This window comes from Piliocolobus tephrosceles, chromosome 6 (genome assembly GCF_002776525.5).
Source record: "Piliocolobus tephrosceles isolate RC106 chromosome 6, ASM277652v3, whole genome shotgun sequence".
Lineage (NCBI taxonomy): Eukaryota > Metazoa > Chordata > Mammalia > Primates > Cercopithecidae > Piliocolobus > Piliocolobus tephrosceles.
Window position 1 is genome coordinate 93,511,723 of NC_045439.1, and position 14,970 is coordinate 93,526,692.

Below are 14,970 nucleotides of genomic sequence, written 5' to 3' on the forward strand. Positions count from 1 at the left end.
ACTCAGAAGGCTGAGGCATGAGAATTGCTTGAACCCAGGAGGTGGAGGTTGTAGTGAGCCAAGATGGCGCCACTGCACTCCAGCCTGGTGACAGAGCAAGACTCTGTCTCAAAAAAAAAAAAATTATGGAGTTTTTTTTTGCGATTTTTTTTTAAGCTCATCAGCTATTGTTAGGGTATTTTAGGTGTGGCCCAGGAAAGACAAAAGATTGGGCACCCCTGCTTTAGAACTTTTCAACATGCTGGTCATAGTCATATATTCAATATTTCATTCATTTACATTAAAATCTCCTGTTTGGTTTAAATACTTACATCATTTTCTAAAAAATTAAACATGCTTCTTTCAGCCAACTCCTTTGACTCTTCAAATTTTTCTACCGCTTGTCTGACTTCTTCGTCTGGTATCTTACCTACTCGTTTCTTTTTATAATCGTAATCCAGGCGGCGGCCTTCCAGCTTTTTCAGGTGATGCTAAAAAAAGAGAAGGGAGTCCCTCAGAGAGGCGCTACATTCAACCTGGCACAAAAAAATTATTTCTATTAAAATGGTCATTGCTTTTTCTCGGCCTAAATTCCAGAGGGCAGGAACCCACCTTACACTGCTGTTGGGAGCACCTCAGGCACCTGATGGAGGCTCTCCTCACTTCAGGTGCTCAAGGAATATTTGTGGAATGAATGAATGAATGAATGAATGAATGAATGAATGAACAAATGGACAGATCAGTGATAGAATAAATGAGTGTCTGTATAGAACATAAAGATGCAGTAGCCATGCTCAGATATTCTTTTCCAACGTTCTTTATACGATCCCTCACTTCAGCCTTCTTAATGTCCAGATAATTTCTAACCAGGTTAACCAAACAAAACATAGTAGGAACATTTCTTTTGGCACTATTGTCAACTCCTGACTAAGTAGTAGACTATAAAATCACAAACTTCTACAATCCCTTAGAATATTAATAAATCTCCATAAAGTTCCCAATCAAGAAATAAGTTGTATAAAACGCTGTTAATGAATGCAAAGGAGAGAGATTCACAGACAACCTCTGAAATGGGAAAAACTCTAAACAATATTATAACCCCTTTAACAAAATCTAACAGAACTGTCTACTCGTGGAACAGGCTGCCTTGCGTAGCAGGTTTCCCATCATAGTTTGTGTCCAAGCAGAGAGACCCCGTGTCAGAACAGTGTCGAGTGGGAGAGCTATACAGGACAAGGGAGGGGTCCCTGGAGAGTTTATGGCTATAATCCTCAGAAATCAGACACTGGGTATCGAAAGTGCATGTGGAAACTGATCATCCCACTGAAGCACGAGGATAGCTTGCACTATTCATTTTAGCAGGAAGCACTGCTTCTAACTTCCATGACTCGGTGAAAAGAGCACCCAGAGAGTCAGAAGCATCTGTCTCCTATGCTGTGACTTTGGGCTGGTCCCTAATCCCTCTGTACCTCTACATGAACACCTGAAAGTCAGTCGTATGTCAGATGAACAGGCTCCCAACCCCTGATTTCTGAGCGACATGGAGCACAGGCGAGACTGTGAAAGGCTTCCTAAACCTTGGACTCTTAACTTTCCATCATCCACATAATTTAAGTTTAGATTTACAGTTCTATATCAACAGCATCTGAGTAACAAAACGGCATTTAGAAAATTTTTTTTTTGCATAGGGAACTGCAACATTTCAGAGTAAGTGTATTTTACACATTTCACCCACTTACTACTCAGGACCACATATGTGTCTGTGGTTGGCCAGGTAGAGGAGCAATGCTGACTTTTCATATGACCTTCCTCCATGATGACAGTGCAAGAAGAAATAAAACTTGCTATATGTCAGCAAAGGAGACATTTGGCTTTACAACTGTGCATTTGGGGGAGATGTTTTGGCATCCCCAGAACCCAGACTGTCACTTCTCTAGAATCAACCATTCAAAAATAATTTGGAAAAACATCTCTTGTACCCAACCAACATATACACCTACTAAGTACCCACAAAAATTAAAATAAAATAGGCCAGGCGCAGTGGCTCACACCTGTAATCCCAGCACTTTGGGAGGCTGAGGCAGGTGGATCACGAGGTCAGGAGATCGAGACCATCCTGGCTAACACGGTGAAACCCCATCTCTACTAAAAATACAAAAAAATTAGCCAGGCGTGGTGGCGGGCGCCTGTAGTCCCCGCTACTCAGGAGGCTGAGGCAGGAGAATGGCGTGAACCCGAGAGGTGGAGCTTGCAGTGAGCCGAGATCATGCCACTGCACTCCAGCCTGGGCGACAGAGCGAGACTCCGTCTCAAAAGAAATAAAAAATAAAATAATGTGTGAGCACAAACCATGTGGCAGGCTTATGACTACAAGGAACAAACCACAATCCCTCACCCCAAGGAATGGACCGCTCAACATGAGCAGAAGGTAAGCAACAGTGCTCATGGCACAGGGGCACAGAAGGGGTACCCCACGGAGTCTAGGAAAAGAACAAACAGCTTCCCAAAGGAAAGCACATCTGAGCTGAGGGGTGAGGTGACACAGCCAGGAGATGGGGTGAAAGGACAAAGACAGCGAATAGTGAGAAAGAACAAAGCAAAATGTCACCAGGGAGCTGGAAATGATTCAGTGAGGCTGGACGGAGTTCACATGGGGAAGGGGTGGCAATAAGGCCACAGAGGAAAGGAGGGGCCAGGCTGTGAAGGGCTGAGGGGCTGTATCTTCACCCCACCTCCGGTGGGCAGCCAGAAAGGTTTTCAGCTCAGGAAGGATGCCCTGGCTGTGGGCTAGAGAATGGACAGGAGGGAGTGAGATGTGACGCCAGGGGTCAAGGGCAGCCGTGCTGATGTGCGTAAACGTTAACAGGAAGAAGCCAACAGAAAGGGAAAGAATGAAGGTACAGCAGAGAGGACGATGGATGTCACAACGGCCCTGAGGAGGTGACAGACCCTGCAGCCCAGTGGAGGACTTGAGAGCAACAAACATGTCCCTGGCTTGAGAGCCACAAGGACATGATTCCCCTGAGACGGAAGAAGAGGATGGTATGCATGACGGGGCCAAGGGCTGTGCAGGTGGGGAGTGCGATGTTTAGGGAGCTCCTGAATGGGTGCTTTCATTTCTCACTCAAACTACCTGAATTCTCCCTCATACCCTTTGCTTTCAGCAGAAACTCTAAATGCAATGCCTGGACAGGCATCCAGGGCTTTCCACGACTCTCAGTCTTTCCTCCCTCCACAGCACCTCTGCCCCTACACACCCTATCCCCTGGCCATACCACACAATCAAGGTTCCCGAGCCTGCCTGCTCTCACAGCCCTGGCCCTCTGGTCAGCTTGTGCTGGATATTTTGCCCACCTGAGTCTCCCAGTCTGCATGGCCAGCTTCTCCTCCTCCTCTGGGAAGCCTTCCCTGACCCAGCCAGGCTGAGGGAGGTGCCTCTCCTTCATGTCCCTGGGATAATCTCTCCAACAACTGTCAAAGTGCATGATATCTGTTGACTTGTCTCTCTACCCTACAACTGTGAGTTTCACAAGGGTATGTACCAGGTCTTGGTTAGCCACATATGGCCAGTGCCCACCACAGTGGCAAGGCACAGCAGGCCCCCTATACACAGATGATGGATGAATAAATAAATCAATGAATGAACAAAGGAAGAACCAATAATCTGACATCCATCAGTTCCTTCTCTGGCCCCTGGAATATGAAGCCATCTCAAGGCCTACGGTCCAAGCAGGGAAGGCCATCCAAGTTCACATATCCCATCAGCCTCATCTCTGTCACACAGGCTAGACCAGTGGGGGTTCACACTTCCCCCTCGAGTTCTGGAAAGAATGGGCTGGAATGGTGGTTTCTGAACATTAGCGTGCAACAGAATTACCTGGAGGACTTTATAAAAACACAGACTTGCTGGGCTTCACCCCCAAGATTTCTGATTCAGGAGGTAAGGGATGGGGCCCAAGAACTTGCATTTCTCACAAGTGATGCTGATGTTGCTGGTCCAGGGACCACACTTTGAGAATCAATAGGTCTGAAGAAGGGAAAACAGGATATGCCCAAGGTTCAAATGACCTCCAAGTTGAGATCATGCTGGAAGGTACCCAGAGGAACATCTTCTGTACATATCCATAAGAAGGTGCTTGTACCTCCAGAGTAGAAGTCCCTGGTGGGGTAGAAGTCTCGGGGCTGTTTTCCAACATCTACAAAAATGCCACCATGCAAGTGGCATGCAATTATCTCCAGGTACCTGAAAATTCCCATGCATGACATTTTTAACAGTTTTCCAAATGAAAAATTCAGTTTCTAGGTGTTGATTTTCTTGAGAAGTAATGGAAAATAATGACTACCAGGGCAATGCATTAAAATATGCAACCATGGTATGATTTTGATAATAAGAAATCCACTACAAAGTTATGTAATTAGTTATGTGATAAATGGCTGCAGAAATATGGATTTTTAGCCTGGCTTTGAGCTGGCTTCAACTAGATACAGAATTTCCAGCTGAAAGAACATGCTTACATTCCTTCTCATTATCCTGCTTCATCTCCAGGGCAGATAGGGCTAATGGATCCTGGCACTCTTTCCCAGTGAGCCCAGGAAAATAGAACTGGGTTATTTTTACCCTACCCACAAGCATCGTAAGATGATGCTTTCAGGGAGTCCCTGCTGAGACGTTCTAATGATTTTAAATATAAACATCATCTTAAGTAGCAACAAGTATATTTATAGCATGGAAGACTTACCCCAATCTCTTTTAAATCTTTATCTTGTAGTAACTGAAGAGGATCAATGAAAGTTTGCTTTACATTAATATCAAGAGAGTCTTTCACCTCAGCCATTAGCTTCATGGATTCACCAACTTCTATCAATGCATTGCCTTGAATAGAAAACATAAATACAAAAGGTTCTTTGGGAGACTACTCCAGGTTTAACAGTGCTATTTATTTCATTCTTTACCAAAAGTTTGTGGATGATGGTGTAGCAAGGTCCTTGCTCCAGGACCTCTGAATCCTGGATCAGAATGAAAAAGAAAAAGCAAGGCTTCCTATTTTCTGCATTTTCCTCTCTATGTTCTGCACTTTCACCACCACAGAAAATACAACTGAGGCTAGCAGACCGAAGTACTTACCATTTGGGCCACTAGATGGGGATAAAGATCCTTTTTAAAAAACTGGTAATTTGGGAAACTGGCACGGAGGGTTCCTTAGAAGCTTGAGAATAAAATCTCTTTGTAAACAATGAAAGGATTCACTCATGGGGCTAAGTGTTAACCAGTAAAAATTACAATAGAAATAAACCAATAAAACATCTCAGCTTCTAGCTGTGGGATCTTCTCAAGGCTACTCCTTGTATCCTTCTAGAAGGTTCTAAGGCTCCCTGCCATCTCTGATGTCAAAGAAAGCCTGCTGGTGTCACATGGGACATCCTGTCAGCAGGGTGGGGTGGGGGTCTGCTGGTGCACTAGAGCGCAGGCCAGCCTTCCTGGCTTGGATAGTGACAGGTAGTTTTTCCTGGATTACAGTGTGGTATCTCAGTCCAGTTAACCGGCAGTAATTTGCCGTATTATTGCAGACCACGTGCCCTCTAGTTCTCTGTACAATGAGGGTTGCAGGGTCTCTAGGAAACATCCCTGGAAAATGCTGCACTAGAATGAACTATTTTTCCTATATTTGAGTTTTTCCAAAATGATCTTGTAAAAAGATGGAGATTGGGGTTGCTCAATTCCTAGGCTTAAAGAAGACCGTAAAGCCCAGCCTAAGTCTGACCTTTGAGTTGTTGCACCCACCAGGCAAGGGCATAGACAACTTATTCACCTGTAAAATAGAGATGGCAACATGTGCCTCACCTCCCTTAAAATAAAAAAAAAATAAAAAAATAAACAGAAAGATACTACATAGGACCTTGCAAAACAGAAGTAGGAACCATTACTCTAAACTAAGGCTTCCCAGGACTCCACACGGACCCAGTGGTAGCTTCATTCCTCCTTGGAAGCTAAATTTCCTTAGCTCAACTCTCCAAAGTGTGTCTAAATAATTCTAAATGAAGACGAAATATCCCTTCCTAGCCTGTGGACTATTTCCTGCTCAAATAGCGAGAAATGATATTTCTCACCATTTGGGGGCACAGTGTCCCATGTGGGTGATAGAAATGGTTACCATATACTGACCCCACACCCAGCCCCTCTGCCACCAGTGCCAGTGCCTCACAATGTCAGCTCATTTCACCTTGACAGAAACATTTTCAAATACTTTGGAGACTCCAAAGATGATGCGCTGAACACGGGCCGCCACCTCCCTGGAATCAACATTCCCTCTCCTTGCCTGAGACTGGCGCTGTCCAATTCCACGGGTGTGGGGCTCAGCCTCCACCCACTGAGGTTTCTGCACTGTAGGAAGTCCCAGCATGTGGCCTCCCAAAAGAAATCATCCAACGGCACAGCCTCTTCCTTGGAACAGCAGAAATCCATCTGTTCCTGATACCCTGCTGACATCAGCTCTCTTCCTTACCCCAAGTTTCTTTAGGTTGCTGGGCACATGGGAAGCTACCAAATTGTCTGGCTGTCACCAAGGCCAGATGCATGGCAGGAGTGTCCTTGGATGTCAGGGCCTGCCTGGCAGTTTCACCTGCTCCCTTCACTGATGTGCCTTCAGAGTAAGAGATAGGCCATCTTGTCCCCACTGGCCCTTAGAAGAAAATAAAATTCACATTATACTGCTCTGAGGAATAATGCTACCCTTTGTCACTAATTAATTCATGTTTTAATGCTTGAGTTTTAACATTTTTTTCAAAAGATATTTCCTTCAATTTCCTAGAATGATTACTGTGGCCAAATATTTGATTTCTCAACTTCCATCTCCTGCCTTGTTACCACTACATGAATAGCAAATATGCCAAATTCTTTTGGAATACTTCATATATTAAATCCAATTAATCCTCAATTTAATTTATTAATTTAAATGAATCTCAATCAAACTGTAATGACTTTTTTAAATAAGAGGGACTTAAGTTTCACCTGGAAAAATGAAACCAGTAAGTGTGTCCGTGAACTTTTTGCAATACAATACCCAGATAAATTTTTAGTAAAACATATTAAAGTATGTTTTAAAACTTTAATACTTAAAACAATATGACACTGAATCAAAACAGGATATACATCAAGAAACAGAAGAGAAACACCATAAACAAACAACTTATAAAAATTAGTCCATAACAAAGGAATCATTTCAAATCATCAGGAGAAAGTTGGACTTTTCAATAAAGTACTGAAACAGCAATTTATTTGTTAGAAAACAAAATTAGAACTCTATTGCACTGTAGCTCCAATAAATGCAGGAGCTTGGAAATTTAAAGGCAAGAAAAGAAAATATAGAATTCAAAAACAAGTATAAATAAACATTTATATCATTTGCCAGGGAGTGGGATGAAAAAGATTGCCTAAACATGATTCCAAAAAGCTAGAAACCATATAAGAAGACTAAAGAGCTTCACTAAATAAAAAAAAAAATCTCTCCATTGAAATGACCTTCATACACAAGGTCCAAAGGTAAATGCTTACCTGGGACAAAATTTCATCAACATACAAGACAGCCAATGAGCAAATATCCTGACCATTTAAAGAGCTCATGAGACAGGAGGGGGAAAAATGGACCTCCTAATGCAAAAGCAGGCCAAGGACACAAACACACAATTCACAAAAATAATGTCAAACACAAATAAAAATTCCACCTCACACATGATCCAAAAGATGGAGCTAAAACAGCAATGAGATATCATTTTTGTATACTACATATCAAATGATCAGTCATTTAAAAGTACATTTAAAAGATAATCTCTAGGGTTAGGAACTGTGTAGGGAAACACCCTCACTCACTCCTGGCAACAGTGTCAAATGGGTGTGACCCTTCTGAAGATAGGTTGGGAATATGCTTTCAAAACCTGAAAAACAAGCATAGCCTTTTTTTTTTTTTTTTTTTTTTTTTTTTTTTGAGAGGGAGTCTCACTTTGTCATACAGGCAGGAATGCCGTGGTGTGATCTCGGCTCACTACAATCTCCGTCTCGCAGGTTCATGTCATTCTCCTACCTCAGCCTCCCAAGTAGCTGGGACTACAGGTGCCCGCCACCACGCTGGCTAATTTTTTTTTGTATTTTTAGTAGAGACGGGGTTTCACTATATTAGCCAGGATGGTCTTGATCTCCTGACCTCGTGATCTGCCAGCCTCGGCCTCCCAAAGTGCTGGGATTACAGGCGTGAGCCACCGCACCAGGCCGAAAGAAGCATACCCTTGACTCAGCAATTTTATACTAGAAATGTTATCTAAATTATGTCAAAGAATATAATTTTGGATATCCCCAAAGATTTACCTACGAAAATAGTTATTGTAAATGCTATGTAAAATGTTTTTACATAAAGAAACATTTATTTAGTAAATGGGATTGACTGAACAAACTATGATACATGGAATATTATGTAGCCATTAAAAACAATATCATGGAAGATTATTTTATGATATGGATCATTATATAGTCAGTGTTACCGAAGAGTGTATGTACTATAGCCTTAGTGTGGTTTTTAAAAGTACATATGAATACGTATAAGAACAAACAAGGCATAAAAGATACACAACCATCCGAGTGCAGTGGCTCACTCCTGTAATCCCAGCACTTTGGGAGGCCGAGGCGGGCAGATTGCTTGAGGTCAGGAGTTCAAAACCAGCCAGCCAACATGGTGAAATCCTGTCTCTATTAAAAATACAAAACATTAGCCAGGCATGGTGGCTTGAGCCTATAATTCCAGCTGCTTGGGAGGCTGAGGCATGAGAATTGTTTGAACCTGGAAGGCAGAGGTTGCAGTGAGCCAAGATCGCGCCACTGCACTCCAGCCTGGGCATAGACTTTGTCTCCAAAAAAAAAAAAGAAGATACACAACAGAGTTTAACTGGGCCTATCAGTGGGTATGGGATGGGATTATGGGTGAATGGGTGATGTTAGCATTTTTCTTTATTTTACTTACCTATGTTTTCTAAACCTCCTGCAATTAACATGTATTACTTTGGTAATATGGAAAAATAATAAAGGTTGTTAAACTGAAGGGTTTGTGCATAACCTAAAACCATACTGGAGGAGTTCTCAGCTCCCCGAGGTGATCTCTGAATAACTCACCAAAGGTGGAGTCTTCCCCAAGCTCCTTCCCGTATTTCAGCATACAGTCCCCCAGCAAGCCTTCCGTCTGCGGGTATCCTGTGGTCTTCACCTGCCCTCGGATCTTTGACACAGTGTTCAGCATTCCTAGCTTAGCTCTGTATGCTTAAAAACATTGTCATTTGTAATTCTTTAAAGTTACAAGTTGGAGTGACAGGTACATAGCATTTAATAAACGCAGCTGCCAAAATTGAGGTCACCTTAAACAAAATGCCAGAGACCTGAGGCCTGAAACAATTGTGTGTAAACTATTTAATTTTCTTATGTAATTTTCTAGGTTCTTTACAAAGGTGGGTGCTAAGTGCACTGTTCCACAGCCACGATGAACCATAGAAATGATGGCGCACATCAGCTGGGCACAGTGGCTCACACCTGTAATCCCAGCACTTTGGGAGGCCAAGGCAGGCGGATCACCCTGAGGTCAGGAGTTCAAGACCAGCCTGACCAACATGGAGAAACTCCATCTCTACTAAAAATACAAAAAATTAGCCAGGCACGGTGGCACATGCCTGTAATCCTAGCTACTCGGGTGGCTGAGACAGGAGAATTACTTGAACCCAGGAGGCAGAGGTTGCAGTGAGGCAAGATCGCGCCATTGCACTCCAGCCTGGGGGACAAGAGTGAGACTTAGTCTCAAAAAAAAGAAAAAAAAAAAAAAAAAGAAATGATGGCGCACATTGCTGACTTCAAATAATAGTGACCAGGCGTTTGTGAGCACCACCCCTTGGGTGAGACCCTTTGGAAAGCTTGCAGCTGCTAACACATGAAGTCAGACACTGACACCTGTGTGACACTGACATGCTTTTCTTTTTGTTTAAATGTAAACAAAAATGGAATTGCCGAGGAGGATGTTTCAAACAACCAACTGGTCATTCACACACACACACACACACACACACACACACACACACACTGTGCTCCCAAGGACTGATTCAGCCTAATGATTTTCAGTATTATGGGAGGCAGGTGCTGCTGTTTAGGAGGCAGAATCATAGGAGGAGACAGACCACCCATCCTTAGTGAATGCTAGCCTTGTGTGGCTGGTCCCAAGGTGCAGCTCAGCCCCTGCTCCCTAGGGAGGTGATAGGCATCACTGCGTCTTACCTTGCTTTCCTTCCTCTGACTCAAGCACTGAGTATTTACTCGTTGTTGCACTGGGCCCTGTGCAACAACACACTGTGCTCATTACCGGGACTCCAGAGACAGCCTTTGCCCTCAAGGAGCTCAAAGTCTAGCTACTGGGAGGCAGAATATACAGGACGTAATTATGAAAATAAAGTCCCGTGCGGTGCAGGGCAAGGGAAAGGCAGCAATATGCTGAAGAAAGATGGAAAGTACAGAGAATAGTATAGAGAACAGTGTCAGTAACGTGTAGAAGAGGGAATACTGTGGCATAATCAGTGGACAAAGAGTAGGCTTGTTTGACCTAAAAAAGATATTAATACAGGACAAAGTGGGAGACGGCTATGGGAAAATGTGACTATGATTGAAAATGTGACTATGAAAATGTGACCAAGCTAAGGATTTGAGATTTCATCCTGTAGGTGAGAGAGTGAATCACATACTAGTTTGTGGTATTTGAGATACTTTTAGGTAGTCAAGAGATACACTTTTTTCCTACTGTAATAATTTTGTACTTATTTTTAACGTATTTTAAATCAGTGCTTCTCAAACTTTAATGTGTATGTAAATAATCCAAGGATCTTGTTAAAATGTAGAGTGATTCCATCGGTCTGGATTAAGCTTAAGATTGTGCATTTCCAGCAATAGACCGCACTGTGAGTAGTGACATTCACAGTGCCAGCCTTTTTTGTTGTTGTTTTGAAACAACAACTGTTGCCCAGGCTGTAGTGCAGTGGTGTGATCACGGCTCACTGCGACCACAAACTCATGGGCTCAAGCGATCCTCCCACCTCAGCCTCCTGAATAAATAGGACTACAGACGCATTACCACATCTGGCTAATTTTGAAAATGTTTTGTAGACATAGAGTCTTGCTACATTGTCCAGGCTGGTCTCGAACTCTTGGCCTCAAGCAATCATTATGCCTTGGCCTCCCAAAGTGCTGGGATTACTGGCATAAGCCACTGTGCCTGGCCAGTGCTGGACTTTTGAACCTCACATTTATCCTCAAAGCATTTATCCTCCAGGTCCCCAGGCCCAAAGGCTTCACTCCCACACACCACACACACACTCTTTCTCTCTCTCTCTGTCTCTCTCTCTGCCCATCTTTCCGGCTGTTGGAATGGGGTGTGGGATGCAGCAGGCATATGGGTGAGAGCCATTAAACTGAATAAGAGGTTGCTAGGGCTGCCTCTTCTCTAGGAATAACCAGAGACCTCTAGCCCGTGGACACTTTTATTGTTGGCCAACACCTCCTTATCCCATTCAAGAGTCAGCTGGTTGAAGGTGAAACATTTGTTTGATTTCATAGTGTATTCCAGCACCCCAAAATCCTCTAGTGCAGAGAAAGCACTTATTAAATATTTGTTGACTGATATATCAGGAAAAGCAATCTGTGGGGCTGATTTCAATCACTGATGTGGCCAGGGAGGAGAAGATACATTTTTACAGTTTTCAAAGCTATTGTCATCAATACAATTGTAAAGAACTTTAGACCTGCCTGGATACATCTGATAAAATTTATATTCTTAAATTTTTACTTTCTCAATTTTCAAATGGTTAGGTTTGTGCTGATTCCTACAGTCAAGGGAATCACAGGAACTCCACGCAAATAATAAATTCCTAAAAAGGAAAGGCGGCTTCAGAAATCCACAGATTTCAAGGCTTGGGCGCCCTCCATCGGTTCTTATAATTTACAACCTGGGAAAATCTCATCAATAGATGCTGCTTGGGGACCTAGAAACCCAGACCTTCAGTGTGACACTGGATTTATGCAGTCTTTCGTATTCACTACATCTTGTTTCTCCAGCATTTAAGCCACGAAGAGAAAGCTCTTTCAAATTAACATATACCTCTATGTATATGGTACACAAGGGCAGAATTTTTTTAAAAAATTATAAAGAGGAATAAAGAAGAAATAAGGGAGTAAGAAAATATTTGCCAAATGTTTAGTGGCTTTCTGAAGCAACTCGTAAAAAAACCTTTGTTCAGTGCTCCCTTGTTGCTACGACCAGCACTCCATTCGGATGACGTCAATTTGTGTTCACAAATATAGCTGTTCTGTTTCTCATCAATAGGACTGAATGCAACTACCTTTGGTCACTGGAGATTCAGCTTTAAAAACTGAATTTCATTATTGGGACACAGATGACATTGTTTCTACATTATGTCAACTAAACACCAAGTAAACATGGATTATTAGGGTCTGTGACAGCAAATGAACAAGAGAATATTTCAACTTTACCTGGATTTGGCTGAAGATATTCAGTGGTTTTTGAAAGAATTTCTGCAACAGCTTTATTGGTAACATCTATTTTCTTAAAAGCAAAATTTTAAAAAGTTAGTAAATGACAAACTCAATAAATTCACAAAAGAACAAATAGAGGAGTAATTTTCATTAATTTAATTCTTCTAACACCATTATGATGATTTTAATCCAAGTGAACGTTTTCAACATTTTTGAGAGATGCAATATTTTCTCACTTTCTGATTTTTGGAACATCACCTCCTTCCAGTGATGTTGGAGAACATTAATTTACTTTTCCTTTTAACATTAAAATGAATATTAAGGTAATATTTAGAAAATCTGGAAAAGTTATTATGTTCCACTAGATTATCAGATATACTTGGAAGTCTCTCAAAACTAACACTAGACATGAACCAAACTCTCCTCATCTGCTGGGTGAACTTGAATTTCTATACTTATATAAGGATGCCACAATAATGATCCATATTAGCAACTGCCTCAGTAATCAACAATAAAATAATCATAATCATTAGCATTATAATACAATGAACATACTCATTTGTGCTACGGTCAGATGTTAACATCAAAGTTTTCCCCAAACATTCCCTGAAAGTTAACCCTTTCTGGTTAAGACTGAATCTTTCCTTCTGCAAAACCATTCCTGGACTTTCTGGTTCTTAGTTAACCAGAGAGCTAATATGGGAATAAACAATAAAGTTAAAATGCAAGTTGCAATAGCTTTATTTATACCATCAATAGGCCAAAAGAAAATGTAAAGAAAAAGATCTCATTCATAAAAGCAATAAAAATGCAGTAACAAAGAATAACCATTATGAGAAATTCACAACACCTATTTGAAAAACCACATTCTTAGATGGGAAAACTCAGTTTTGGAAAGATATGCATTCTTCCCAAATTAACATGCAAAATTCATTCAAATCCCATCATAATTTCAATGTTTTCTTTTTTTTGTTAAGATTTGGCAAACTGATAAAGTGAGTCTTCATACTATATACATGATTTAAAATATCAACCTAAAAAAACCAGACTATAAAACGACTAACATATAGAGGACAGTATTTTGAAATACTGGAGTGGGAAGAAACTTCTAACCAGGACCTGAAATTCAAATGTCATAAATAAAAAGACCAAAATTCTGACTCCATAAAAACTCAAAAACTGAACACGAAAAGATACAGTATGTGACATTTGCCAAAAGTGGCAAACAAAAATATATAAAGGACAAAGGGTTAGTATCCATAATATTCAAAACTCCCATTTAAACAAACAAGAAAGAAGGAAAAGGCTGGGCATGGTGGCACACACCTGTAATCCCAGCACTTTGGGAGGCTGAGGCAGGTGGATCACCTGAGGTCAGGAGTTCAAGACTTGGCTGGCCAACATGGTGAAACCCTATCTCTACAAAAATGCAAAAATTAGCCAGGCATGATGATGGGTGCCTGTAATCCCAGCTACTCAGGAGGCTGAGGTGGGAGAATCGCTTGAACCTGGAAGGCGAAGGTTGCAGTGAGCCGAGATCACACCACTACACTCCAGCCTGGGCAACAGAGCGAGACTCTATGTCTTAAAAAGAAAGAAGGAAAAGAGGAAAAACACAAGCTGCCTACAAAGATTTGAAAAAAATATTCAGAACTGTAAATAAAAAGGAGATACTTTACATTCTCCAGATTGATAAAAGCATTTTTAAAATCATTTATACTCAATATCAGGTATTATATGGGTGTGGAGTAATGGGTCATTTCATACACAACAGGAATGCAAAATGATATGTTTTTGGAGGTCAAGGGAGAAGTTCTTATTAATGGACATATTAATGAGCCAGGTATTATACTTCTAAGGATTTAACCTTTTAGAAACACACCAGTAAATTGCAGTGAAGGAAAAATATGTTTGTTAGGCCATCTTATGTAATATTGAAAATGGAAATCAATAAGAGACTGATTGGATAAATTATGAAACATCCAAGTAAAGGAATACTCTTTCATCATAAGGAAAAAAAACAAGGAGGATCGACATTCAACGTACATACAAAGGAAGAAAGCAAGCTGCAGAGTGATTTATAATAGAAGACAGATCATTTTTGTAATTTAGAGAACTATGATCCTGCCAGGGTCACAAGTTTGCAAGCAAGCAATCTTATCCAGCCTGAAATCGCATTTGTTCCCCTTAAAAAAAAAAAAAAAAGAGTCAAACCTCTATTACTGATACGCGTGTGCTGTGTGTGCAAGTGGGCATGTGCGTGTGTGTTTGGCCTAGTAACAAGTTTTGTGACTTTGAGATCTCTTTGGTACGTTCAGCTATTTGCCAAGATCGTTAAAATGTTTAAGAGAATCTGATAACCTAGATATTTATGTCTTATTAGTCACAAGAAATGTTAAGGGCTTAGGAAAACGCTGTTAATAGAT

General features: G+C 41.4%; 1 protein-coding gene across 6 annotated transcripts in view; it reads right to left on the minus strand.

The window, feature by feature from the left end:
- SH3GL3 (SH3 domain containing GRB2 like 3, endophilin A3) overlaps positions 1 to 14,970 on the minus strand; it is a 182,215-nt gene that overhangs the window by 44,425 nt on the left and 122,820 nt on the right. For 4 of the 6 annotated variants that reach the window (XR_002726766.1, XM_023194284.1, XM_023194283.1 and 1 more), the window contains 4 exons: positions 12,542 to 12,614; positions 9,137 to 9,280; positions 4,719 to 4,852; positions 312 to 470 (listed from right to left, as the gene is read on the minus strand). Coding sequence is in view for 5 of the 6 variants with exons in the window: in XM_023194284.1 (XP_023050052.1) it covers positions 312 to 470; positions 4,719 to 4,852; positions 9,137 to 9,280; positions 12,542 to 12,614 (510 nt within the window). In the remaining variant the exon portion in view is untranslated. The remainder of the gene's footprint in view (positions 1 to 311; positions 471 to 4,718; positions 4,853 to 9,136; positions 9,281 to 12,541; positions 12,615 to 14,970) is intronic. The other 2 variants (XM_023194285.1, XM_023194286.1) reach the window with 1 other exon arrangement.